This window comes from Tenebrio molitor, chromosome 8, assembly GCF_963966145.1.
Source record: "Tenebrio molitor chromosome 8, icTenMoli1.1, whole genome shotgun sequence".
NCBI lineage: Eukaryota > Metazoa > Arthropoda > Insecta > Coleoptera > Tenebrionidae > Tenebrio > Tenebrio molitor.
The window spans coordinates 13,632,546-13,657,365 of record NC_091053.1 but is presented as its reverse complement, the minus strand read 5'-3'; the positions used below and the strand labels follow the sequence as shown (position 1 = coordinate 13,657,365).

The following is a 24,820-nucleotide window of genomic DNA, read 5'->3' as shown; positions in this document are numbered from 1 at the left end:
CTGTAGCCTTCACATTTATTTTTTTGTCAATTTTTTGTCAGATCCTAATTCTGAATATACAATTAAATTCATTGTAACTTTAGCCACCGTTGCAATAGTTTACATTATCTATCAAGACCTAAGCTGTGTACCTGTGTTTCACGCTGTGTTTATTCTCGCCCTCTCATTCTTGTATTGTTTCTTGCCCAGTAAAACTATCTCGGTATAAAATCAGTTCTTTTAAGTACTTCATTCGTGTATTGCTTTTCATTGGAACACAAAGCTTTCATCGTTGAGTCGTATTTTCAAAATGGACGATAGATAAACGGCGTGTGAGAGTACTGCGTTCAAGAAGCATGGAATGAATATCGTAAGCAATTTCCCCATATTATCGTCGATTATGCTCATTTCTGCAATATGTACAGTCATGTTCAAATAAATTTGGGACAACTTCTTTTTGGGTTTTAAATGTGACTTCAAGCAGTTATTAATTAACATTTTATTAAAAAAAATATTTTGGCTAAGATTATCAATTCAATGGCTGTTATTTTATTATCATTAAGCATTTTATACTAGAATTGCTTTGAAAAATATAACCACTTGCCAACTTTGACGAATAAAAGAAATCTGCTATTTGTTCTGGAAGTAAAAAATCCATGGAAATATTGTTCAATGTTCAGTCCACATTCCCCTCGAAAAATAAAATTGTCCCAGATTTATCTAAACATGACTGTACATTAAAAGGTTGTGTTTCCCAGTTTCACAAAAAATTCGCATTTGGGCAGTAATTTGACAATGACCAATAAGACCATTGTTTTTTTCGACCTCCGTCTAGAAACACTGATGTTTCATTCATCTAAATCGTCTGGAAACTAGCATTTCCCTGCCTAGGCAAGAATATCGAAACAGAAATTTTGCGGGAAGTTTTTGATAACGACTTATTAGTCGGAATATAGAAAATATCTGGGCTCCAAGGTCTTGTGATTTTATGCCTGGGGACTTTTTTGTAGCCTCATTTAAAAAATTCAATTTATCAAACCTGTTCACGATTTACAAGAATTAAAGCTCAGAATAAGTGAAAAAGTTAACGAAATTAATAATAATCCAGGTATGTTGCAAAATGTCATTCGTGGAATTAGACGAAGGGCTCGTTTGTGCTTGGAACAACATGGAGAACATTTTCAGCATTTATTGTAACAATTATTGAATAAAATAAACGTATTTTTTGACAATAAAATCTTATTTTAAACTTGCCATCATTTTGGCTTTCAACTGACGTTTTATTTTACGTTTGTAAATTAGGTCAAGCGTGTAGTTCAAGAAACGACATACGACTTCGGATTCATTGATGACTCCATTAAAAATTAATTTGATCGTTGGACACAACCCCCACCTATAGTAAAAACGTTTTAGATGTGGATTGTGAAACTCAAGGTCGCTTAAAGCTTATAATTGGACGGTACATTAGTGAAATATGCCATAAATTCCAAATATAAAGGCTGTCTCAATTCTAATTTTCCACCAACACTGCATGCTACCTTAGAAATACAACCGGCAACACTGTTTGGTGAAAAATGTGTCAAATTGTATTTGTGAGGTTATCATTCTCTGTCTCGTTTTTACAACTCAAGATTTTACAATAAAGGAAAAGAACGGTGCCAACCTTTTTATCTCTTCGAAACATTTTACTAGAGCATTTTTTATTTTAGCGTCAAGTAAATTACGTCGTTTTCGAATCATGTTTATAAAATAACTAGCTTTTACCCGCGGCTTTGCCCGCAAATTTCAGAATGTTTTAAAATGATGTTTCTACTTTCATGTACTGTGATAAACGCAGTAATTTCAATATGAAGTTTGTCTTTTTACGAAGAATAATTAAAACTTTACTGTAGACAACTTTTTTCTTTGACTATATAAATAAAAAGATCAATACGATAAAAAACTAACACTATGATCAGTGTCACTTACCAATTCATGAAAATACGCCAACATAACACTTTTATTTTCAGTTGTAACCTTATTTAGATCCTCCTATTGTTTGATTGTCTCGTTTGATTTCAGATACCTGCCTTTTGATTTTTCTGGTATTAAGCTATTTGAAGCTTGTTCTGCTTCATTTAAGACATCTTCCGGTAAAACACAATCATTCAAACACATTTTGCGAAATTGCTACTTTTATAAACAACCAAATGTAACTATGACACCTGAACGTATCATGCAAACGCGATTTCCAATTCGAAAAAACTTTTTTTTGTGCTTAACGGGCCTAAAAATGATAATAGGGGTTGCTTTTTGTGGCGAAGGTGACGATATGCTCAGAGGATGAAATAGGGGTGAAGCGGTGAAGGTGAGGGTATTTCCAACTCGAAAAAACTGTCTTTTTCCTTAACGGGGTTGAAAATGGTAGTAGGGGTTGTTTTTTGTAAAATTAAAGTAGACAGTAAATTTCTCATTGTTTTGAAGATCAAGTGTACAAAATTTCATCAAGACAGGAGTAAAACTATAGATTTGCATACAAAATTTATAAACAGACATTCAGTTTTATATATATAGATTATATTGCCAACTTTGGTTATAACAATCCCTAATTTATAATCTGTTTCAAAATCAAAAATCCGCCAACACTGCATTTTATCTCGAAAATACAACCGACAACGTCGCCAACTTTTGTTTTTAGTGTGTTTGCAAGCGTCAGAAAAAAGTGAGGTTATGGAAAAAAACTATTGACAGTCATTTAGATCGTAATTCATCGTGTTTTTTTGTTCTCATTTTATTATATCACTCAAAAGTTATGATATGGTAGCTACCACCTTTTTGTAAATAATAATTCTTTTGTGTCACGTAAATAAACTCAACAATTCAATGTCAAATTTTGGCGGGAGGTTGAGCCAACCCAAAAAAATGAAACTTATTCTAGGGATTTCTTTTTTTCAACAGGTGGTGGATTTTTGATTTTGAAACAGATTATAGATATATTTTTATTTTGCCAACACAATTCAACAGGTGGTGGAAATTTAGAATTGAAACAGACTATAGTGAAAACATTTTAATAAACAATTGTCAGTGTCAAAATTAATTAAAAATCCATACTGTACCACCCTAAAATGTGACCATATGGACCAGCTGTATAAAAATTTTACACCAAATCATCGTTGAGGTTATGTTCACTTCACTTCCTGTACCTTTCTTTCATGAATTGATTTTCAAAACAAATTTAATGAGAAATCAGGATATCTTTTTTTTGACATAGAATTTTTTAAATATTTTTTCCGAGTTCCACGAGCCAGTAGCTCGTGGTTAAAATTTTGCCGTGCATTTCAGGGACAGCCTGTATAATAATTTGTTCAATTGTTTTTACAGTAGCCATAATTGAAAATTATATGTCATCTAAGAACTTTATCGAAATATTTTTACGAGTATATATAATAACGAAAACTGTAGATTTTTGAATGTTAGAAACGTGAAGGCAAAACAAATCGTTCTCACAATCAGCAATATCTTCAAATTGATACCATAGATAATTTGAACATGCTATACAAGTCTAATCTAATTTCTTTTCTAAAACAAAGTCAACAAGTGCACAAAAGAAAGATTTGTTATTTGTTAGATATGATGTTATTGATTATAAAATGAATACTACAATCTGTGGTAGGTACTACTTTCCGAACGCGACTCCACTTTCAGCATTTCTCTTCGCCTGCTTCTTTCTACTAATATAATTGTGAACACCACCATTGAGACAAAATACGAACGAAGTAACATTGTTTCTATTACCATGATCAGAAACTCGATTATCAATATCAACAAATAGGGGATTCCCGCAATGAACTAAAGAATACCCCAAAATTGGTAAGCTTGCAAAAAAATTTCAGGTACAAATGAAAGCTACCTGCTGGTACCAACCATGTTAAAATTATTAAAATAATCTGACAGTTTATTATCGTAAGCAATTATAATACCTAGTTACAAGTTTGTTAAGTGAGTCAGATAGAGACTGTAGGTAAATCTATTAAGTTATTGGTAGGTAGGAACTGATAGTACTCAGTTGATAAGGCCTAGACACAATTGTACTGATTTGGGTAATATTTTTGTTATTATTTTCCTCCCCCGTAATCGTAATCGTTGGTACAAGCTAAATTGACCAAAGGAATAGCAAGATACCAAACGGGTCGTACTATATGGAAAACATTATCCCGTTGGTCGTACTCGCCACATTGAGTACTGTGTCCTCTTAACACACACGGTAGCAATGTCCCAAATCACACCTACCACATGACTCAAACTGCAATTCTGTTTGGTGTTAGCAGACTTTTTTTTTTGTTTTATTTTAAAGATGAATTCTTCCAAGACAACTCCAGTGATTCACGGTGTAGACCTTGCATGATTTAGCAGATAGTACCTCTTTTAGATGTTATACGAATTTGTGAATGCACGCAATAGTACCGTGATTATTACTAACATTAATAGTACTTAAATTATTCGCCCATGCTACATAAAACGATCCTCCGATAATCGTCGGCAATCCGAACATACTCCAGTACGACAAGGAGAAAAACGCCACCACAGGAGTCATGGTTCAGTTCAAGGATGACATCGATAAGTTGTTGAGTGGCGCCCAGAACATGTCGCTATTCAGTAATTAGGTGAGGTTTAGGAGGAAATTATTTAGTCATTTCAACCGATAACAATCCAAAGGAAGGGTATGATAAAGCTTCATTCGCTACTAAGAGATGTCCAATCTCTTTCTAGTATACTGGGTGTGAGTGAAATGCGCGGCACAATTTTGACCACGAGCTACTGGCTTCATGTAAAACTCGGAAACACTATTGAAAACATTTTATGTCAAAAAATAAAATGACATTTAATTTTTGAGCTACAATTTTCTTTAATTGCTTTTAGTCTTCTACGTTGTCCCACAACCTTGTAGATAAAATTTCGGCACATTTTAAAAATACACCCTTGTATATCGGGTGTGTCAAAAAGGTTGGATAAACTTTTAAGCATAGCTGGGGGGTATTTCAGAAATCATTAATTTAAAGGAAATTTTTTTGTGCAGGCATCGTGTAGCCAGTAATTATTTAAAAAGTAATGACCAAAGCGGCAACATTGCGCTATGTTACCTCAATAGCGATAGTCGAAATTAGCATCAAGTACAAATGTTTCCTTGGAAACCAGAAGTAAATATTTTTACAACAATTAAAAGGAAACCATAGAAATATTACAATGTTGCCATATGCTACTGCACATTTAAAGCACTTTTATCCACTAACTTTAACTTGATTAAAACCAAACTATTCTTTTAGATTGAACACAAAAATTCAATAAAATACTTTTATGACAATGTAAACCATACAACTAATACCATACTTAAGCGATCTAACAAAGGAATTTTTAGTTTCAAGTCTCTTTTCTGTAACTGTTAAAGAGGCCATATACCATTAAAAAAGATAATACCAATTTTTTTATTATTTTTTTCGGTATCTATGAATAGTACTTAATACTATGGGAATGGCAGGACTGACGCCCCACAGAAGACTGGCAAATTCGTGGGATTACGCTGAAACGTAAATTAAAAACTATATATTTTTTACTCTCAAAGTAAGCGAGAAAAGACATTGCGAAATTGACCAATCAGACGAGAATACCATCGAGGACTTAATTGGTCGCTACGCAATCGAATATTATCGAACCGCGCGAAACTTTTTATAATCAAATGGTCCACTGCTTTTTTTGACAGATGTTTGTGTCATCTTGACAATTTAAACATTTTAATTTGTCATTGCTCATTGTGTTTTCTCAAGATCTGAAATCTGAAAACGCTAAGGAGGCAGCAAGAATTTTCTCTGATCGTTTTCCTGACCGACCTTGTCCTGATCAGAAAACAATTTTGAGAGTACTTGCTAGGACTCAAGAAACAGGGAAAGTTTTGCCGAATCGAAATGAAATTGGCGGAGGTGCACGAACCGCACGGACCTTGGCTAATGAAGAGACAATACTGAATATCGTTGAAGAAGATGGAACTAGGAGTATAAGAGAAATTGCCCAAGAGGTAGATATCTCCAGGAGATCGGTACATCGCGTTTTGAATGAGAACAGACTTCATCCTTTCCACTATACTCGTGTGCAATATCTCAAACCAGAAGATTACCCTGCTCGAAGAAATGTTTGTGTTTGGTTGCTTTATAAAGCGGCAGAAGATGAAAATTTTATTTTACGGATCTTGTTTTCGGACGAATCAAGTTTTGGTCGCCAGGGATGTTTCAACCATCGAAATTTGCATGTCTGGTCGTACGATAATCCAAGGGCTACTTATCCGCGTGCATTTCAGCGTCGCTTTTCCGTAAATTTGTGGTCAGGACTAGTGGGAGATTCAGTGGTAACTCAAGATTGTAAAAAAAATAAAGAAAGCGTGTTTAGGTATTCTTTATTTTCAGATCGGACCTTTTGAATTCCCAATGCGTTTAACAGGAGCTGTGTACGCAAACTTTTTAAACATGGAACTGGCTCATTTACTTGAAAATATTCCATTGATTTTTCTCGTAAATCAGTGGTTCCAACATGACAGGGCACCAACCCCATTTCAGTCGCAATGTGCAAGGTATTTTGAATCGAATGTATCCTAATCGTTGGATCGGACGAGGTGGTCTACGCCACTGGCCTGCACGATCTCCGGATCTCAATCCTCTGGATTTTTTCTTATGGGGGGTACGTGACAAACGTTGTTTACAACCGACCCATTCATAACGAGGAGGATCTTCGAAACAGATTGCATGAAGGTTTTGGAACAATTACACCTGAAATGGTCAGAGCCTCTAAATTAAACTTACTACGGCGTGCACAACTGTGTCTCGAAATGAATGGTGGACATTTAATTCTTCTTTCTTTGAGTTTTGTTTGTGTTTCGCTTTGTTATTATTTGCTTTCGTTCTATTAAACTCGCTTCTTTTTAGAACCACCATTTGTTGTTTGCTTTACGACTTCCGCCCAATAATAAATTTGTATTAATAGTTGCGGGCTATACGATGACAACTTTTATTAAATTTATTGACATTATTCTTAACCTAAATTTTTTGACAGTGCAATAATGTGCTAAATTTGACAATAAAATACAGTCGACCAGATATTTTGAGTAGAATGATAATATTTTGGGAAACCAAGCAACGCCCTCATTCATTCTGTCCTCCCCTCGTTTTTCCGAGCTTGACTAACGGGATTGGTGGATTTGATATGCTTCTAAGTCGATTAAAAAAGCAGATAAGAAAAAAGAATCAGTCTTTCCAGTAATGTTATTGCTGTCGGCACAAGTCAGTTTCCGCTGGGGCGTGAGTTGTGCCACATCCTGTATGTGCTAAAAAGTTTATCCGATCTTTTTGACACACCCGATATAATATTTTATAAAATGTACGCCAATGCGAAGTAACCTCTATGAAATATGCTTTAAAACAACAAAACCGCATGTCTTCGTCAAAATTAAATTTGTTTTTGTTTTTCTTTTATTGTATTTATTTTTATCTTTTACATATTTTTACAGTTACCCTATCGACCATGGTTGTTTTTATCCTTTTTTATTTTTGTCTGTTAATTGTGATAAACAATTGGTTAGTCACACATGGAAATTGGTCAAGTGGAAATATCAAAAACAAATGCCATTAAAATAACAGGGGTTCAATTGAAAAGTTTATCGAGTTGGTTTGACTTTATTTTTTAAGAGACAACAACATCCTAAATTAAGATTGCGACAAAGGTTAAAGGCAATTCGATGAAATTTTTAATTCAACACATGTACAAAACACATTGACAAGATAGATGATCCTAGAAGGAATGTTAAAAGTAGGGGAGAGTTGCCGATATTGTACCGGCGCCTAAATCGTACCTTTCTAATTTCGCGAAAACTATGACCTTTAGCTCCCTCTAGTTTTCACTGTTCTAAAGAGTTAACAACTTTGAATCGTTGGTATAAAATTGGCGGGATTACGACCAATCACAACGTAGCTGTTGCAGAAACAAGATTTTAAGGTTGGTTGATGTAGTTTTAAGCTCACAAACGTAAGTAAATTACCATGTTTGCTGAATGTTTATATAATTGGCGATAACTGTGGTAGAAACTAGATAGTTTTAGCTTCCTAATCATCTAATTTTTAATTCATATTACATTTTCTATTACCAAAAAAATAAAGGTTAAAGTAAAAATTGTTGAGTTGCCTAATTTGTACCACTGTATGGATTCCTATATTGTACCGGTACAATTAAAGAAAACAAGAGACTTAAAAGTTTTATATTTTTTAGATGAGCATGGAAAACAAAAAAAAATATTATAAATGGACCCAAGAAAATTTAGACAATGCTCTTTTAACATATAGAGAAGGGCGTATGGGATTGAATGAATGCTCCCGCCAGTTTGGTATCAGCAAACCTACTCTTAAGAGACACTTCAAAAATGAAAATAAATATGCAAACGGAAACAAAACCTTCAAAGGACATAAAACGGCCCTCCCAGATAATATTGAAGAAGATCTTGTTCAACATATTTTATACTTAGAAAAACATATGTTTGGGTTAACAATAACCGAAATTAGAAAGCTGGCTTTTGAAATAGTAGAAAAAAATAAAATAAAATGTAATTTCAACAAGGACAAGAAAATTGCGGGAAAGAAATGGTTCTATAATTTTCTCAGACGCCACCCTGATCTATCGCTAAGGCAACCAGAGGCCACGTCCTTGGCGAGGGTAAGGGGATTTAATCAGAAAAGCGTTGGTGAATTTTTTGATTTGTATGAACAAATTGTAGAAGAAAATAATTTAAGTGAAACGCGAATCTTTAATGCGGACGAATCCGGATTTTCGACTGTGCAAAAAAAGACACAGAAAATAGTAGGTCAAAAAGGAAAACGTCAGATTGGGGGCATCACAAGTGGTGAAAGAGGGGTAAACACTACAATAGTGTGTTGTGCTAGTCCCTCGGGATTTTTTCTTCCTCCCATGGTCATATTTAAAAGAATGAGAATGCATGAGGCACTGAAAAAAGGAGCTCCTCCTGGAAGTCTAGTTGAGGTGTCAGAAACGGGTTACATAAATTCCGAACTGTTTGTAAAATTTCTTCAACATTTTATTGATCACGTTCACCCGACAAAAGAAAAAAAGGTTTTACTACTTGTAGATGGACATACAACTCATTCAAAAAATATTAAGGCAATAGTATTGGCCAAAGAAAATGGAGTCATTTTACTACAGTTACCAGGTCACACAACTCACAGACTTCAACCATTGGATGTGGGCTTCTTCTGCCCTTTAGGAAAATACTACATACAAGCACAAGAAACGTGGCTCAAAAGTCATGCATCACAGGCGATCACACAATTTGAAATTTCGGAATTGTTGTGTACTGCGTACAGTCAAGCTGCAACATTGTCTAACGCAATTGGATCATTCAGAGGTGCCGGAATTTGGCCCATAAATAGATTTGTATTTACGGATGCAGACTTTCTACCTTCAGAAGTGCACAATAATCAAAATGAGAATGAATGTGATTTCAGTGAAACTGTTGTAGAACATCAAGAACAAGGAAACACTACACCAACGCATGAAAACAATTTATCGATAGAGATAGAGAACAATCACCATGATGACACAATTAATGATCATTATTTTAGTCCAACAGTACTGTCTCCATTACCCTTGGTAACCAAAAATACCAAAAAAAGAGGTCGACCTGCTCAAAAGGCTACTATTTTAACTGCTACACCCTACAAAGAAGATCTAGAAGAGAAGCAAAGTAAAAGAAAATTCGTTAAACCTAAAAAGGTTAAATGTAAACTTTCCAATGAACCTCGCCCATCGACTTCGAGAGCAACAGAAATAGAAGTAAACATTGATGAATGGTACTGTTTTTTATGTGACCAAAATCTTATTGAAGACATGGTTCAGTGCTCAAAATGTAGAAGATGGGTTCACGAATCCTGTTCGGGGGCAATAGCAGAGAAAGTATATGCTTGTGATGAATGTTGTTAATTTTTTAGTACCTATTAAAGGTTTGTGATTTCATTTTGATTTAGAAATTTTCTCTTTAGTTTTTTATTTCAAAGTTTTTATTATGTTATGTTTTTTTATTATATCTTGATTTTATAATTACAAATAATAAATATTTCTGTTAAATTTTAAGTGATTGCTCAATAATACTACAAAAATGTTGTAGGTACAATTTAGGCAGTGGGTAGTACAATTTAGGAAACCGGTTGCCTATATTGTACCTAATGTAAGCTTTTTTTCTAAAAGCAAATACAGGCACTTATGGTTTCCCAAAAAATGTTAAAAAAATTCTCGTGTTGTTAAAGATATTGAAAATCATCCCGCAAAAGTCCATTTTTCAAATCGAGTCAATATAAAAATGTTATGGTCAAAAAACTGCAACCCGGTACAATATAGGCAACTCTCCCCTAAGTGGCAAATCAGAATCATCAACAACGCTATCAGTACAACTTTATGTACCACAATTATCCGATATCTTTTCGAAAGTTGGCTAAAAAAGTTTGAAATAGATAGACTAATTTGCAAACCATGATTTTATTGATTCTAAATATGGTGCTACTATCTGTGGTACTACTCCTCTAACGCAGCGTTATGGACTCCACTCTCAAGATTTCTCTTCCTTTTACCAGAACTCTCTACAACATAATTGTGAATATGGTACCACCATTCATACAAAACACGTACCAAATAACATTTTTTCTACTACTGCGATCGGATATTCTGTCATCAATACCAACAAATATGAGATTCCCGCACTGAACCACAGAATACCCCAAAAATCGTAGGCCTGCAACAAATTCTTCAGATTAAATTAAAGCTACCTGCTGGTACCAACCATGTTAAAGTTGCTAAGATAATCTGGCCGTTTTTTATCGAAAGCGATCACATTCAAGATTGTGAAGTGAGTCAGGTAGATACTGTAGGTAAATCTGTTGAGTACTTGGTAGATAGGTAGTGATAGTACCCAATTGATAGGACCTGAAATTAGTTTTTAGTTTTACGTTTTTTTAATATTCTATCTCACCTCCGTAATCGCTGGTACAAGCTAGAATGATCCAAGAAATAGCGAGAGACCAAACAGGTCGTACCAGTGCTATGTGGAACGCATTACCAAATCGATCGTATTCTTCGCCACGTGGAGTACTGTACCCTCCTAGCGAACAAGCCAGCATGGTTTCGAAATAAACTCCCCAGATTATCCAAACCAAAATTTTGTTTAGTTTTAGCCTGAATTCGATTTGTTTCAATTTGAAAATGTAGTACCCCAAGATTACTCCGACGAACCATGGTGCGCCTCTTGTATGCGTTAGAAAGTAGTAGTAAGTTTGGTAATTGTTGACGTTTCTAAAAGTACTAGCTAGTACTATGATTATTAATAAGACAATTAATCACCCATAGAAATTTGTTCTAAGTGCACTCAAATTATAAACCCAAGCCACATAAAACGAAACTCCAACAAACCCCAGAACGCAGAGCACTAAAAATGAGAGACAAACCCTAGGGTAATTCCAGAACGCGTGCAATAGAACTGGTGATATCAAGTAGAGTTGGAACTCTATATCGAGGTACCAAGACTGTTGCACACACTGAAAAGGTTTATGAGTTCAAAAAATTCTAATTTTTCATGTTTACCATGTCGTTAAGGTTGACGTAATTTTGAACGTAGAGTAACGCCGACCACCAATTATTAGCGCAAGGTTGTTGAAAATTCTGATCGAAGAGAGGCCACCTTGGTCCCGAACCCATGTACTTCAAAAGAGTAGCGCTCACGAGTACCACGATTGCAAACGGTGCGGTTAATCTGTTATTTGAACGTAAACAAGAAATATTTGTCGTTTAGTCTTAATTACCTGAGATATCTGTGCAGATAATATCGCAATAGATTGAAACGAACATTTTTGCGCTTTGCTTTCATGAAACTGTACGACATTAGAGCGCTCCCTACTGTGAAAAAGGTGTCCACGGAGAGAGTACCACTAACTAGAAATGTGCTGTAAAAGTTCTTCGCCCATTCTATTAAATATTTCGTGTTGGTAATGGAATTATGCATTTGAGATATAAGTACATGGATATAAACAACCCACACCATGCTAAGACATCTAAGACCATTGAGGCAGAGGAGTTGGTCAGGTGATGGGGTTGTCTTTTTGAAGAGTTTTATACTGTTTGTGTAGGCTGAGTAGCCGTTGACGAGCCTAGGGCAAGATTCTAAAACAGGTATATATCAGTTAAAAAAAAATTGACTTGGTACGGGTACTCACTGTGTCCATAGAATATGCAAAACATATCATATAGAGTCGCCAGTACAACCGTTGATAATAACAAAGCTAAAATAGCTCTGGAAGAAAATAGATAGAAATGCTAAAATTTGGTAGTACGCGACGTACATGGTTACTATGGCACCATTGGTCAGTGGAGGGTTCACTTCTTTGACAGTTTGGCAGAGCAAATCGGAAAACCTAACACCCACCTCGTTTCCGATGACATTCATCAGTAGAAAATCCCCCACGAGATTGGCGTCGTCAGTGGTGCATCCATCGGGTAGACATAGAGCCCATTGAGGCTTTCCTGGTAACATCGTCTGATCAATACCGAATTTGTCGAGAGAAATAATTTCCCACATCTGGAATATGACTGTTAAATATAACTCATAATGATACAAGCTTGGTACTTTTCGGTGAAAAGGGGAGGAGGTGTTCTTCAGGACGAGATACCCTAGGCAGTACTTGCCGAGAATTGCCCCCACTTTAGTATTAGCTTCGATGTTGACGCATTGTTGAAAGTCTCCCATTTCGCCGAAATTCAATGACCACAATCCAGACGGAATCTTCGAAGTGGCGTCCACCACTACGCAAGAATTGATAAATAAGATTTTACCGCGACGGTACTTACTTTGCAGAGCCCACGAGTACTGGTCCATGGTGAAGTTAAAATTGGGTAAAAAAGTGTGAAATAGAAAAGACTAGTTTGCAAAACATGATTTTATTGATTATAAATAGGTTGCTACTCTCTGTGGTACTACTTCTTTAAAGTAGCGTTATCGACTCCACTCTCAAGACTTCTCTTCAACTGCTTCCTTTTACCAAACCTCTCTACAACGTAATTGTGAACATGGTGCCACCATTGGAACAAAACACGTACCAAATAACATTTTTTCTATTACTACGATCGGAGATTCGGTCATCAGTATCAACAAATACGAGATTCCCGCACTAAACCACAGAGTACCCCAAAAATCATACGCCTGCAACAATTTTTTCAGCGACAAAAGAAAGTTAACTCCTGGTACCAACCATGTTAAAGTTACTGAAATAATCCGGTCGTTTTTTATTATAAGTAATCAAATATAAGATTGTCGCGTGAGTCAGGTAGATACTATAGGAAAATCTGTTAAGTACTTGGTAGATAGGGAGTGATAGTACCCAGTTGACAGGACCTGAAATCAGTTTGGTGGTTTACGTTTATTTAATACATATCCTATCTCACCTCCGTAATCGTTGGTACAAGCTAGAATGATCCAAGAAATAGCGAGAGACCAAACAGGTCGTACCAGTGCTATGTGGAAAGCATTACCATATCGGTCGTACTCTTCGCCACGTAAAGTACTGTACCCTCCTAGCGAACAAGCAAGCATCGTTCCTAAACACACTTTCCAGATTATCCAAACCACGGTTTTGTTTAGTTTTAGTGTGAATTCGTTTTGTTTCAATTTGAAAATGTAGTACCCCAAGATTACTCCGATGAACCATGGTGCGCATCTCGTGTGCGTTAGATAGTAGTAGTAAGTTTCGTAATTGTTGTAGTTTCTAAAGGTACTAGCTAGTACTGAGATTGTTAACAAGACAGTTACTCACCCATAAAAGTTTGATAAAATTGCATTCAAATTATGCACCCACGCCACATAAAACGAAACTCCAACACACCCCAGAACGCAGAGTGCTAAAAACGGTAAACAAATTCTAGGGTACTTACACAGCGCGTTTAATAAAACGGGTGATATCAAATAGAGTTGGAAGTCCACATTGAGATACCAAGACAGTCCCACACACTGAAAATGTTTAAGAGTCAAAATTTTTTCAAATTTTTCATGTTTACCATGTCGGTAACGTTGACATAATTTTGAACGTAGAGCAACGCCGACCACCAATTGTTAGCGCAAGTCTGTTGAACATTTTGATCAATGAAAGGCCACATTGGCCCCGAACCCATATATTTCACAAGAGTAGCGCTCACGAGTACCACGATTGCAAACGGTGCGGTTAATCTGTTATTTGAAAGTAAAGAAAACATATTTGTCATTTAGATTTAATTACCTGAGATATCTGTGCAGATAATATAGAAATAGATTGAAGCGAACATTTTTGCACTTGGCTTTCATAAAACCGTAAGATAATAGGGCGCTCCCTATCGTCAAAAAAGTATCCACGGAGAAAGTAGCACTAAGTAGAAACCTGCTGTTCCAGTTGTTTAACCATTCTAAATAATATTTCGTGTTGGTAATGGGACCAGCCCTTAGAGCTGCAAATGTATGCCCATAGATAACCCACAGCATGCTCAGACATTTAAGACCATTGAGGCACGGGAGTTGGTCTGGCGTCGGGGTGGTCATTTTGAACAATTTTATACTATTGGTATAGGCTGAAAAGCCCTTGACGAGCATTGGGCAAGATTCTAGAAGAAGTGTCCGTTGAAAAAATTCTGAGTTTGTACTGGTACTCACTGTGTCCATAGAATATGCAGAAAATGTCGTATAGAGTCGCCAGCACAACAGTTGATAACAACAAAACTAAAATAGCTCTGGAAGAAAATAGATAGAAATGGTAAGACTTGGTAGTTCGCCAGGTACATGCTCATTATGGCACCATTGGTCAGCGGAGGGTTCACTTCTTTGACAGTTTGGCAAAACAAATCGGAAAATCTAACACGCACCTCGTTTCCGATAAGATTCGTCAGTAGAAAATCCCCCACGAGATTGGCGTCGTCTGTGGTGCACCCATCGGGTAGACACAGGGCCCAGAAAGGCTTCGCTGGTAATAACGCCTGGTCAGTACCGAATTTGTCGAGAGAAATAATTTCCCACATCTGGAATATGACTGTTAAATATAACTCATAATGATACAAGCTTGGTACTTTTCGGTGAAAAGGAGAGGAGGTGTTCTTCAGGACGAGATACCCTAGGCAGTACTTGCCGAGGATTGCCCCCACTTTAGTATTAGCTTCGATGTTGACGCATTGTTGAAAGTCTCCCATTTCGCCGAAATTCAATGACCACAATCCAGACGGAATCTTCGAAGTGGCGTCCACCACTACGCAAGAATTGATAAATAAAATTTTACCGCTACGGTACTTACTTTGCAGGGCCCACGAGTACTGGTCCATGGTGAAGTTGGAAAAAAACTCGTCGAACTGCAGTTGACATTTTCGTGTGATGGACAATTGTGACATATTAAGGCTACTAATGATTGGTTGTTTTATCTTGGTACTACTCGCACCTACACTTGTTAGTACCAAAACTGGAATTAGTACTGCTTTCTGCATTTCGGTATCTCGACTAAGTCATAAGTTCTCTGTGGTGCTCGAGGAAGTCTTGACTCGTGTCGTAGTGATATCATAAACACTGGAACCTTGGGGTTAACTTTGTATTCTAAGTGTATGTCGTCTTATCATTTTTCTATAATAGTGTGTTTTTATATTGTTTTTATAGTGGAAATTGTAGGAATTTTTATGTCACTTGCCAACTTTATCGAAATATTTTCATAGGTAGTACTGAAAACTGTTGAATTTTTATTTTTACAAACTTGAAAGTGAAACAAATCGTTTTCACAATGAACAAAATATTCAGCTTGATTCCCTATATTATAATTAGTACGACATGTTCTAATCGAGTCATCCATGGATTTCAATCCGTATGTCTTTTGCGATTGATATGCTTAATTTTGGGATCTAAAGGTTCCTCATTTTTAGGACTTTATTAAAACTGATTTAGTAATTTGGTTTTAAAAAATTTCGAAAACGTAATTTTTAAATATGTACATATATCCGAAAATACTGTAGCTTCCACACCTAATTCTATTGTTAATTATTAATACAATTAAATTTTTGCTGTTACGTTATTTATTCTTCCTTTTTGGTAAAATTTTCCCAAAATAACGATTTAACAGACTTCTTGTCGACATCCACTCAAGACTACTCCAGAGTGCAACCAAAAATGTGGGGGAGGGTGGTGATAACCGGGAGAAAGGAAACCTCTAAGTGATTTAATAAAAAGATTTTTTTATTTTCAACAAAAAAAAAAACACTCTCACACTAATTAATTATGTACAAAATGAAGTGTTGTCCCCTCGCCGCTATAAAAAAAAAGAAAAGAAAAAAAGAAAAACTTTCAAAAAGTAAATTGAATTCAAAAACAAAATTAAAAAAAAGGGGGAAACCGAAAGCGAAGTCCGATATCGTCCTAGACGCTAATCTTCTACGCCGCCCACGATCGGCGAGACCGTTCCCTCGGGCCTCACCTCGTTTCCCAAAAAAAAAACAAATTTAAAATAGAAAAAGAAGTAGCGCGGCGACGAGGACACAGCAGATAAATAATACTAAAAGAACGATTAAAAAAAACTGTTATCGGTCTGACCGGCCGTTTGCAGGCGAGGTCACCAGTAAACCCATAACACAAACCCGAACAAAAAAAAAACGTTCTGCCTGAAACGACGCGCTCGCTTCCCGAAAACTAAAAATCTACTCTATCACCCTGGCCTTGATCGTCACGGGACAGTCGACAACTCCGGAGACCTCTACGTTCCTCGGGGACTTCCTCGGGCCCACGGTGGACGACGAAATCCGGGCGTGGAATCTGACTCCACACTCCGGTGCTTGGTTCTCCACGAACCTTCCGTCGGGGATCCGTAAATCCGCTCCTCGGCGTCTGGGTTCGGGCTTCCTGTACTCTTCTTCCAGCCTCACCCTCTTCGGACCCTCGACGTCTCCACACTCTCTTCTCGCCATTCAACCACTCGCCGTTTTCAGCCCCCTTCACATTCCGACGCCGACCTGACCACCAACCAAAACCAAAGCCCAAAGACCTCTCCCCTAACCTGCACTGGTATCTCTTCTTTATAGTTTCGCCCCTCTCAATTCGAATTTTTATCATTTTCGGCGGAAAACGGATGAACGAGGAATACTTGCATTTTTAAAATGTAACACATACCCATAAAGGATTGTTGGAATCCCGACCAAATTATTCGCCCATGCTGCATAAAACGATCCTCCGATAATCGTCGGCAACTGGAACGGATTGAATCGTTAGCGCAAGAAGTACAACGCCCCGATTGGAGTCATGTTTCAGTTCAAGGACGAGGTCGATGAGTTGTTGAGTGACACCCAGAAACTTTAATAAGTTTTTAAAATTTATTGTAATAGCTATAAAAGGTGAGTTTTTTTGATGCCCCCAAAAATTATTTAGTCGAAATTTTTGAAATTGGCGCCACAGCAAACCACTCGAGGAAGCCATGGTTGAGAGTTAGCAATGCTTCTTGAGGAGTCGAAGAAGATATAAGGTTGATTTTGAAGATTTCTTGCGTAATCTCTACTTCACAGTGTTACCAAAGATGAGGTAAGATAATTATTTTATTTGTTAAAAAAAAATATAACAATATTTAAAAAAATCAAGAATCTCTGTTAATTTCTGTTAATGCTATTCTACAGTTATTATGTACGTGAGTGTCTTCTTCAATTCTAAATTTGTTTTTGTTCTTCTTTTATTGTATGTATTTTTATCTTTTACATATTTTTACATTTATTTACCATGTAGACCATGGTTGTTTTTATTATTTTTTTATTTTTGTCTGTTACTTGTGGTAAACATTTATCAATTAGTCACACATGGAAATCAAAACAAATACCATTAATATCCTGGGTGTCCCAAAATTCGCTAAACAGCTTAGCAGTAAGTCATCAAGTACCTAGTCATTAAAATATCAGGTAAAAATGTTAAAAAATCAATGTTTTTTAAAATTATTTTTCTCATCATTTTCTAACACGCCGCACTGAGTAGTTCCGCGAATTTTGGAGCATCCAATATAATTAAATCCATGGACACGCTAGGTGGTACTAAAAGGAATGTTTAAAATATGGTCAGCGTTTAAAACAGTGAAAATGTGAAAATCCGTTTTATACCGGGTGTCCCAGAACTGCCGCATGATATTTTAATAGCGTATTCTGGAGTGAAAATCAAGACTAAAATTAAAAGAAAAAATGTCGAGGATCCTATAGTATCTATACTGTAAACGATTTTCGCTGACCAGTCATAAGACCTTTGTTAATTGCTTTATTAGGTACGCTCATTACTTTGTTTCGTTTCCATGGATTTTCATAATACGATAAAATTCTTTTATCCACAATTACCTTATAATTGAAGTTTTATCCACACTTATGAACCGTATAAAGTAACACTTTATCTACTAGTGGAATAATGAAATCACTTTATTCCACTAGTGGAATAATGAAAAAATACAATCTTAAATCAATCGGAACAGGATCACTTTCTTCCATTTTCACCAACTTGCACAGCGTTTTGTACAAATGGAGTCGATAAACAATCAAAAATAAATAGCGACTATTCAACACCTCCCATGTTTTTTAGTTGATTTCAATGATTTTTGAGGTGACATCCGCTGTCAGAGTGTAATGTCAAATCATTTTTTGATGACAAGAGATGAAATTTTGGCGATTCTGATTTTAAATCGCTGCAATTGTGGATAAAACGTTATATTGCATTCGTGTTTTAGTCGCATTTTATCCACTTAAGAATATTAAACGCTCGTGCGTTCGCACTCGCGGTTAAAAATTCTTGCGTGGATAAAATGCTATCTAAAACACTTATACAATAAATAACTATGAATTATTTGGTCCGCTGTAATCGAATAATAAATACATTGTGACATTTCTTAACGTCATTTTGACAGTAATATTTTTTCTTAAAATCAAAAAGTGAACAGTTTTGAAAATGTTTACCGCTGCAGAATACAATGATATGCTCATAGTTTATGGAGCATGTGGTGAAAGTGCTTACGCAGCCGTAAAAGCTTACGCTGCACGTTTTCCTGCAAATGTATTTTTGCGTTTGGTGAATCGCGCTAGGAATACGGGGAATTTAGTACCTCAAACTAAAGGAGTTGGTGGTGTTACACGAGAGGCGCGCACTCCATAAAATGAAGAGGCTGTTCTTCAGACTTTTGAGGAAGACGGAACGTTAAGTATTAGAAGCGTCGCTAATATGTTTGACATTTCAAAAAGCACAACACAGCGGATTCTAAAGGATAATCGACAACACGCTTATCATTATACACGTGTACAGAATCTCTTGCCTGAAGATCTTCCTCTCAGAGTGCAGTTCTGTGAATGGTTACTGCAACAACATGAAGCAAATCCCAACTTTGTAAAAAGTATTTTATTTACGGATGAATGTTTTTTCTCAAGAAACGGAACATTCAACATTCATAATTATCATGTATGGGTAGACGAAAATTCACTGCAATTCATGTTACTGCATTTCAACATCGGTTTAGCATCAATCTGTGGGTTGCGATTTTAGGAGATTCATTGGCAATTGTTGATAAACAAACGATTATCAGATAAAATATCGACCGTAGAGTTTCAGGTTGGTCCGTTTGAATTTCCTCAAAGATTAAATGGTGAAGTCTATGCCAATTTTATTAATGATGAACTACCTGATCTTCTAGACGATGTGCCATTGCAATTCTTGGCACATCCCTGGTTTCAACACGATGCTGCTCAAGCTCAACAAGTCCTTGATAGAAGATATCCTTATTCTTGGATAGGACGTGGCAGGCCAATAAATTGGCCGGCTAGGTCGCCTGACCTCACACCTTTAGACTATCTTTTGTGGGGTTACATGAAAAACTATGTATGTTTATCGTGAACCGGTGAACTCTTTAGAACAACTGGATGATAGATTGCATGAAGCCCAAGCAAGCTTAATAATACAAGCACGCCTTTGTATTCAAATTGGTGGAGGTCATTTTGAGCAATTATTATAAGAGTATCTACGAATTGTTAACTGTTATGGTTTTTGATTGTTTATTAAACTTTTTTTTTAATTCTAAAAATCAAAACAATATTGCTTTTCTGTTTTACCCTGCTTAAAAACCAGCTTTTGTTAAGGTATTATTCCAATCAAACATGAACCTCAATATTTTTCCCTAGTTTCAAGGAGTGTATTAACGTTTGTCAGCTCAACATTTACGCTTTCATCTTAGGGTGACGTCCCTCAACGCAGCTATTATAAAAATAATGTCACATTGACACTTCATTTCTGTCAAGTACAGTGGACCAGCTAAATTTATAATAATTTTGAAAAATGTAAATGTAAGTTGTTGATTGGTTAATTTCAATAGTTTGCCATTTAAATACCCTACCGCCCTCGACATTTATTCTTTCAAATTTAGTCTTAATTTTCACTCCGGAATACGTTATTAAAATATCATGCGGCAGTTCTGGGACACCCGGTATAAAGAGCAATTACTACTTGATTGTTGCAATTTAACATTTAGCTCGTCGAAATGATTTTTCTGAGTGGCAGTTCTGGAAAAGTCAAATTGTGTCAAAATCTATCTACGTATCTAATTGTTTTCACTGCTGGCGAAAGTACTCTAAAGACTGACATTCTCGGTAACGGTAAGTGCTGAACTTAGATGAAGTCTGAATCGAAACTGGTCCCGATTTCCGATTGCAAATTAGAATCATTAACAACAAGAAAAAATGTATTCGAGCTGCGTGTAAAGGGATGATGTAGCAAAATAAAACAAAATTCTATCAGTACGACTATTTGTACCACACTTATCGGATTTCTTTGTTAAAGTTGGGTAAAAAAGTGTGAAATAGAAAAGACTAGTTTGCAAAACATGATTTTATTGATTATAAATAGGTTGCTACTCTCTGTGGTACTACTTCTTTAAAGTAGCGTTATCGACTCCACTCTCAAGATTTCTCTTCAACTGCTTCCTTTTACCAAACCTCTCTACAACATAATTGTGAACATGGTGCCACCATTGGAACAAAACACGTACCAAATAACATTTTTTCTATTACTACGATCGGAGATTCGGTCATCAGTATCAACAAATACGAGATTCCCGCACTAAACCACAGAGTACCCCAAAAATCATACGCCTGCAACAATTTTTTCAGAGACAAAAGAAAGTTAACTCTTGGTACCAACCATGTTAAAGTTACTGAAATAATCCGGTCGTTTTTTATTATAAGTAATCAAATATAAGATTGTCGCGTGAGTCAGGTAGATACTATAGGAAAATCTGTTAAGTACTTGGTAGATAGGGAGTGATAGTACCCAGTTGACAGGACCTGAAATCAGTTTGGTGGTTTACGTTTATTTAATACATATCCTATCTCACCTCCGTAATCGTTGGTACAAGCTAGAATGATCCAAGAAATAGCGAGAGACCAAACAGGTCGTACCAGTGCTATGTGGAAAGCATTACCATATCGGTCGTACTCTTCGCCACGTAAAGTACTGTACCCTCCTAGCGAACAAGCAAGCATCGTTCCTAAACACACTTTCCAGATTATCCAAACCACGGTTTTGTTTAGTTTTAGTGTGAATTCGTTTTGTTTCAATTTGAAAATGTAGTACCCCAAGATTACTCCGATGAACCATGGTGCGCATCTCGTGTGCGTTAGATAGTAGTAGTAAGTTTCGTAATTGTTGTAGTTTCTAAAGGTACTAGCTAGTACTGAGATTGTTAACAAGACAGTTACTCACCCATAAAAGTTTGATAAAATTGCATTCAAATTATGCACCCACGCCACATAAAACGAAACTCCAACACACCCCAGAACGCAGAGTGCTAAAAACGGTAAACAAATTCTAGGGTACTTACACAGCGCGTTTAATAAAACGGGTGATATCAAATAGAGTTGGAAGTCCACATTGAGATACCAAGACAGTCCCACACACTGAAAATGTTTACGAGTCAAAATTTTTTCAAATTTTTCATGTTTACCATGTCGGTAACGTTGACATAATTTTGAACGTAGAGCAACGCCGACCACCAATTGTTAGCGCAAGTCTGTTGAACATTTTGATCAATGAAAGGCCACATTGGCCCCGAACCCATATATTTCACAAGAGTAGCGCTCACGAGTACCACGATTGCAAACGGTGCGGTTAATCTGTTATTTGAAAGTTAAGAAAACATATTTGTCATTTAGATTTAATTACCTGAGATATCTGTGCAGATAATATAGAAACAGATTGAAGCGAAAATTTTTGCACTTGGCTTTCATAAAACCGTAAGACAATAGGGCGCTCCCTATCGTCAAAAAAGTATCCACGGAGAGAGTAGCACTAAGTAGAAACCTGCTGTTCCAGTTGTTTAACCATTCTAAATAATATTTCGTGTTGGTAATGGGACCAGCCCTCAGAGCGGCAAATGTATGCCCATAGATAACCCACAGCATGCTCAGACATTTAAGACCATTGAGGCACGGGAGTTGGTCTGGCGTCGGGGTGGTCATTTTGAACAATTTTATACTATTGGTATAGGCTGAAAAGCCCTTGACGAGCATTGGGCAAGATTCTAGAAGAAGTGTCCGTTGAAAAAATTCTGAGTTTGTACTGGTACTCACTGTGTCCATAGAATATGCAGAAAATGTCATATAGAGTCGCCAGCACAACCGTTGATAACAACAAAACTAAAATAGCTCTGTAAGAAAATAGATAGAAATGGTAAGACTTGGTAGTTCGCCAGGTACATGCTCATTATGGCACCATTGGTCAGCGGAGGGTTCACTTCTTTGACAGTTTGGCAAAACAAATCGGAAAATCTAACACGCACCTCATTTCCGATAAGATTCGTCAGTAGAAAATCCCCCACGAGATTGGCGTCGTCTGTGGTGCACCCATCGGGTAGACACAGGGCCCAGAAAGGCTTCGCTGGTAATAACGCCTGGTCAGTACCGAATTTGTCGAGAGAAATAATTTCCCACATCTGGAATGTGACTGTTAAATATAACTCATAATGATACAAGCTTGGTACTTCTCGATGTAAAGGAGAGGAGGTGTTCTTCACGTCGAGATACCCTAGGCAGTACTTGCCCAGAATTGCCCCCACTCTTGTACCAGCTTCGACGTTGACGCAGTGCTGAAAGTCTCCCATTTCGCCGAAATTCAATGACCACAATCCAGACGGAATCTTCGATGTAGCATCCACCACTACGCAACAATTGATAAATAAAATTTTACCGCGACGGTACTTACTTTGGAGAGCCCATGAGTACTGGTCCATAGTGAAGTTTGAAAGAAACTCGTCGAACTGCAGTTGGCATTTTCGTGTGATGGATAATTGTGACACATTAAGGCTGCTAATGATTGGTTGTTGTACGTTGGTACTATTCGCACCTACACTTGTTAGTACCAAAACTAGAATTAATACTGCTTTCTCCATTTCGATGTCTCGACTAAACCACAACCTCGTCTAGTTCCCTGTGATCCTAGGGGAAGTACTCGCTCGTTTCGTATCGATACGACTGTAAACACTGACACTTTCGAGTTAACCTTAGCTTCGCAATAATTAATGTAAATGTGTTTTAATGTGGCAATTGTTGGAATATACATATATGTCACTTAACAACTTCATCAAAATATATTTATATGTAATACCGAAAACTGTAGACTTTTGAATATTAGTTACAAACGTGAAGGCAAAACAAATTATTTTTACAATGAACGATATACTCGTATTTAATTTGATTCGGTATTACTTGTATGTGCATATTATACAACTGTTATCTATTTTCTTAGTCGAAACTAGGTCAACAAGTGTGCAAAATTAATACTACTATCTGTGTACTACTTTTCGAACGTGGCGTTATCGACTCCACTTGCAATATTTCTTTTCGACCGTTTCCTTTTGCCAAAGCTCTCTACAACATAACATGAACCAAAACACGTACCAAATAACATTCTTCTTTCTATCACTAGGATCGGAGATTCGATCCTCAATATAAACTAATACGAGAATCCCGCGATGTACCACAGAGTACCTCAACAAACCTGCGTACCTAGTATAACAATTTTTTGAGCGTTGGACCCTTCCTAAAGTAGGAAGACCTGGTCACCATCATTTCAACGGTCAGGTCCAAATGTGACTTTTTGAAGTTCGTCCCCAAGTTTCATTTGGGATATTTGGACAACCCAAAGTACCCCTTGAGATTGTTTGGTAGTGTGTGACGCGTTTCAACACGTGCCAAGTCTTTGTTGGTAATCGTCGGCAATTCGACAATAGTTTTGCACGATCGCGGCGAGGCGTGTTTTGGGAGTGTTCGGTGAGGACACGAAGAGGATGTTGTCCATTTTGGTGACGACGACCTCTGGAGAGGTTTGACGCTCTCGTGAGTGTCTTGTTTGGAGAGCGTTGGGTGATGGATCGGTGTGTGAAGACGTCGGGGGTTGGGAGAGAGGTGAAGCATGTCGTGCAGGTGGGGGCGGCAACTCTCATCCCGAAAATAAAGAAGATGCTCGCGGATTACTTTAACAGAGGTATCAATAGGTTTGTTGATCCAGAGGTGAGCGTAGCCTATGGAGCCATGGGGGCGGCGAAATGATGATCGGTTCTTCAGAACTAGCAATATCGAAGAATCACGTCTTCTTTAATTTTCAAATTTGTTTTTGTTTTTCTTTTATAGTATGTATTTTTTATCTTTTACATATTTTTACATATATTTACTATATAGATCATGGTTATTTTGATTTAATTTTTTAATTCTTGTCTGTTACTTTTGG

At 36.7% G+C, this 24,820-nt stretch overlaps 4 protein-coding genes across 4 annotated transcripts; all 4 read right to left on the bottom strand.

Moving 5' to 3' along the window:
- Positions 1-10,459: 10,459 nt before the first annotated feature.
- On the bottom strand, positions 10,460-12,128 carry LOC138136936 (nose resistant to fluoxetine protein 6-like). The gene is made up of 7 exons (XM_069056244.1): positions 11,856-12,128; positions 11,638-11,806; positions 11,398-11,591; positions 11,030-11,349; positions 10,841-10,983; positions 10,690-10,792; positions 10,460-10,640 (listed from the first exon to the last, which is right to left on the bottom strand). The coding sequence occupies exons 1-7, from the start codon at positions 12,092-12,094 to the stop codon at positions 10,576-10,578; spliced, it is 1,233 nt and encodes a 410-aa protein (XP_068912345.1). The 5' UTR covers positions 12,095-12,128; the 3' UTR covers positions 10,460-10,575.
- Positions 12,129-13,006: 878 nt separating this feature from the next.
- LOC138136938 (nose resistant to fluoxetine protein 6-like) lies at positions 13,007-14,670 on the bottom strand. Its single transcript, XM_069056245.1, has 7 exons — positions 14,319-14,670; positions 14,101-14,269; positions 13,860-14,053; positions 13,492-13,811; positions 13,299-13,441; positions 13,147-13,249; positions 13,007-13,097 (listed from the first exon to the last, which is right to left on the bottom strand). Exons 1-7 carry the CDS (start codon positions 14,663-14,665, stop codon positions 13,024-13,026), a joined length of 1,350 nt encoding a protein of 449 aa, XP_068912346.1. The 5' UTR covers positions 14,666-14,670; the 3' UTR covers positions 13,007-13,023.
- Positions 14,671-20,946: 6,276 nt separating this feature from the next.
- On the bottom strand, positions 20,947-22,573 carry LOC138137063 (nose resistant to fluoxetine protein 6-like). Its single transcript, XM_069056354.1, has 7 exons — positions 22,259-22,573; positions 22,041-22,209; positions 21,800-21,993; positions 21,432-21,751; positions 21,239-21,381; positions 21,087-21,189; positions 20,947-21,037 (listed from the first exon to the last, which is right to left on the bottom strand). The coding sequence occupies exons 1-7, from the start codon at positions 22,552-22,554 to the stop codon at positions 20,964-20,966; spliced, it is 1,299 nt and encodes a 432-aa protein (XP_068912455.1). The 5' UTR covers positions 22,555-22,573; the 3' UTR covers positions 20,947-20,963.
- Positions 22,574-22,691: 118 nt separating this feature from the next.
- Positions 22,692-23,766, bottom strand: LOC138137062 (uncharacterized). The gene is made up of 3 exons (XM_069056353.1): positions 23,297-23,766; positions 23,076-23,251; positions 22,692-23,027 (listed from the first exon to the last, which is right to left on the bottom strand). Exons 1-3 carry the CDS (start codon positions 23,481-23,483, stop codon positions 22,692-22,694), a joined length of 699 nt encoding a protein of 232 aa, XP_068912454.1. The 5' UTR covers positions 23,484-23,766.
- Between the last annotated feature and the right edge of the window lie 1,054 nt (positions 23,767-24,820).

Coding starts and splice junctions, on each gene's coding strand:
- LOC138136936 (XM_069056244.1), bottom strand. CDS start 12,094: ATGGTGTGGGTTGTTTATATCCATGTACTTATATCTCAAATGCATAAT. Junction 10,793..10,840: donor ATCTTAGCAACTTTAACATG/GTTGGTACCAGC, acceptor AATTTGTTGCAG/GCCTACGATTTTTGGGGTAT. Junction 10,641..10,689: donor AGTAGAAAAAATGTTATTTG/GTACGTGTTTTG, acceptor ATTATGTTGTAG/AGAGTTCTGGTAAAAGGAAG.
- LOC138136938 (XM_069056245.1), bottom strand. CDS start 14,665: ATGCTCGTCAAGGGCTTTTCAGCCTATACCAATAGTATAAAATTGTTC. Junction 14,270..14,318: donor TATCTGCACAGATATCTCAG/GTAATTAAATCT, acceptor TTCAAATAACAG/ATTAACCGCACCGTTTGCAA. Junction 13,098..13,146: donor AATAGAAAAAATGTTATTTG/GTACGTGTTTTG, acceptor ATTACGTTGTAG/AGAGGTTTGGTAAAAGGAAG.
- LOC138137063 (XM_069056354.1), bottom strand. CDS start 22,554: ATGACCACCCCGACGCCAGACCAACTCCCGTGCCTCAATGGTCTTAAA. Junction 21,382..21,431: donor TTGTACCAACGATTACGGAG/GTGAGATAGGAT, acceptor AACTGATTTCAG/GTCCTGTCAACTGGGTACTA. Junction 21,190..21,238: donor ATTTCAGTAACTTTAACATG/GTTGGTACCAAG, acceptor AAATTGTTGCAG/GCGTATGATTTTTGGGGTAC.
- LOC138137062 (XM_069056353.1), bottom strand. CDS start 23,483: ATGGAGAAAGCAGTATTAATTCTAGTTTTGGTACTAACAAGTGTAGGT. Junction 23,252..23,296: donor GTACTCATGGGCTCTCCAAA/GTAAGTACCGTC, acceptor ATTGTTGCGTAG/TGGTGGATGCTACATCGAAG. Junction 23,028..23,075: donor CCTCTCCTTTACATCGAGAA/GTACCAAGCTTG, acceptor GTCACATTCCAG/ATGTGGGAAATTATTTCTCT.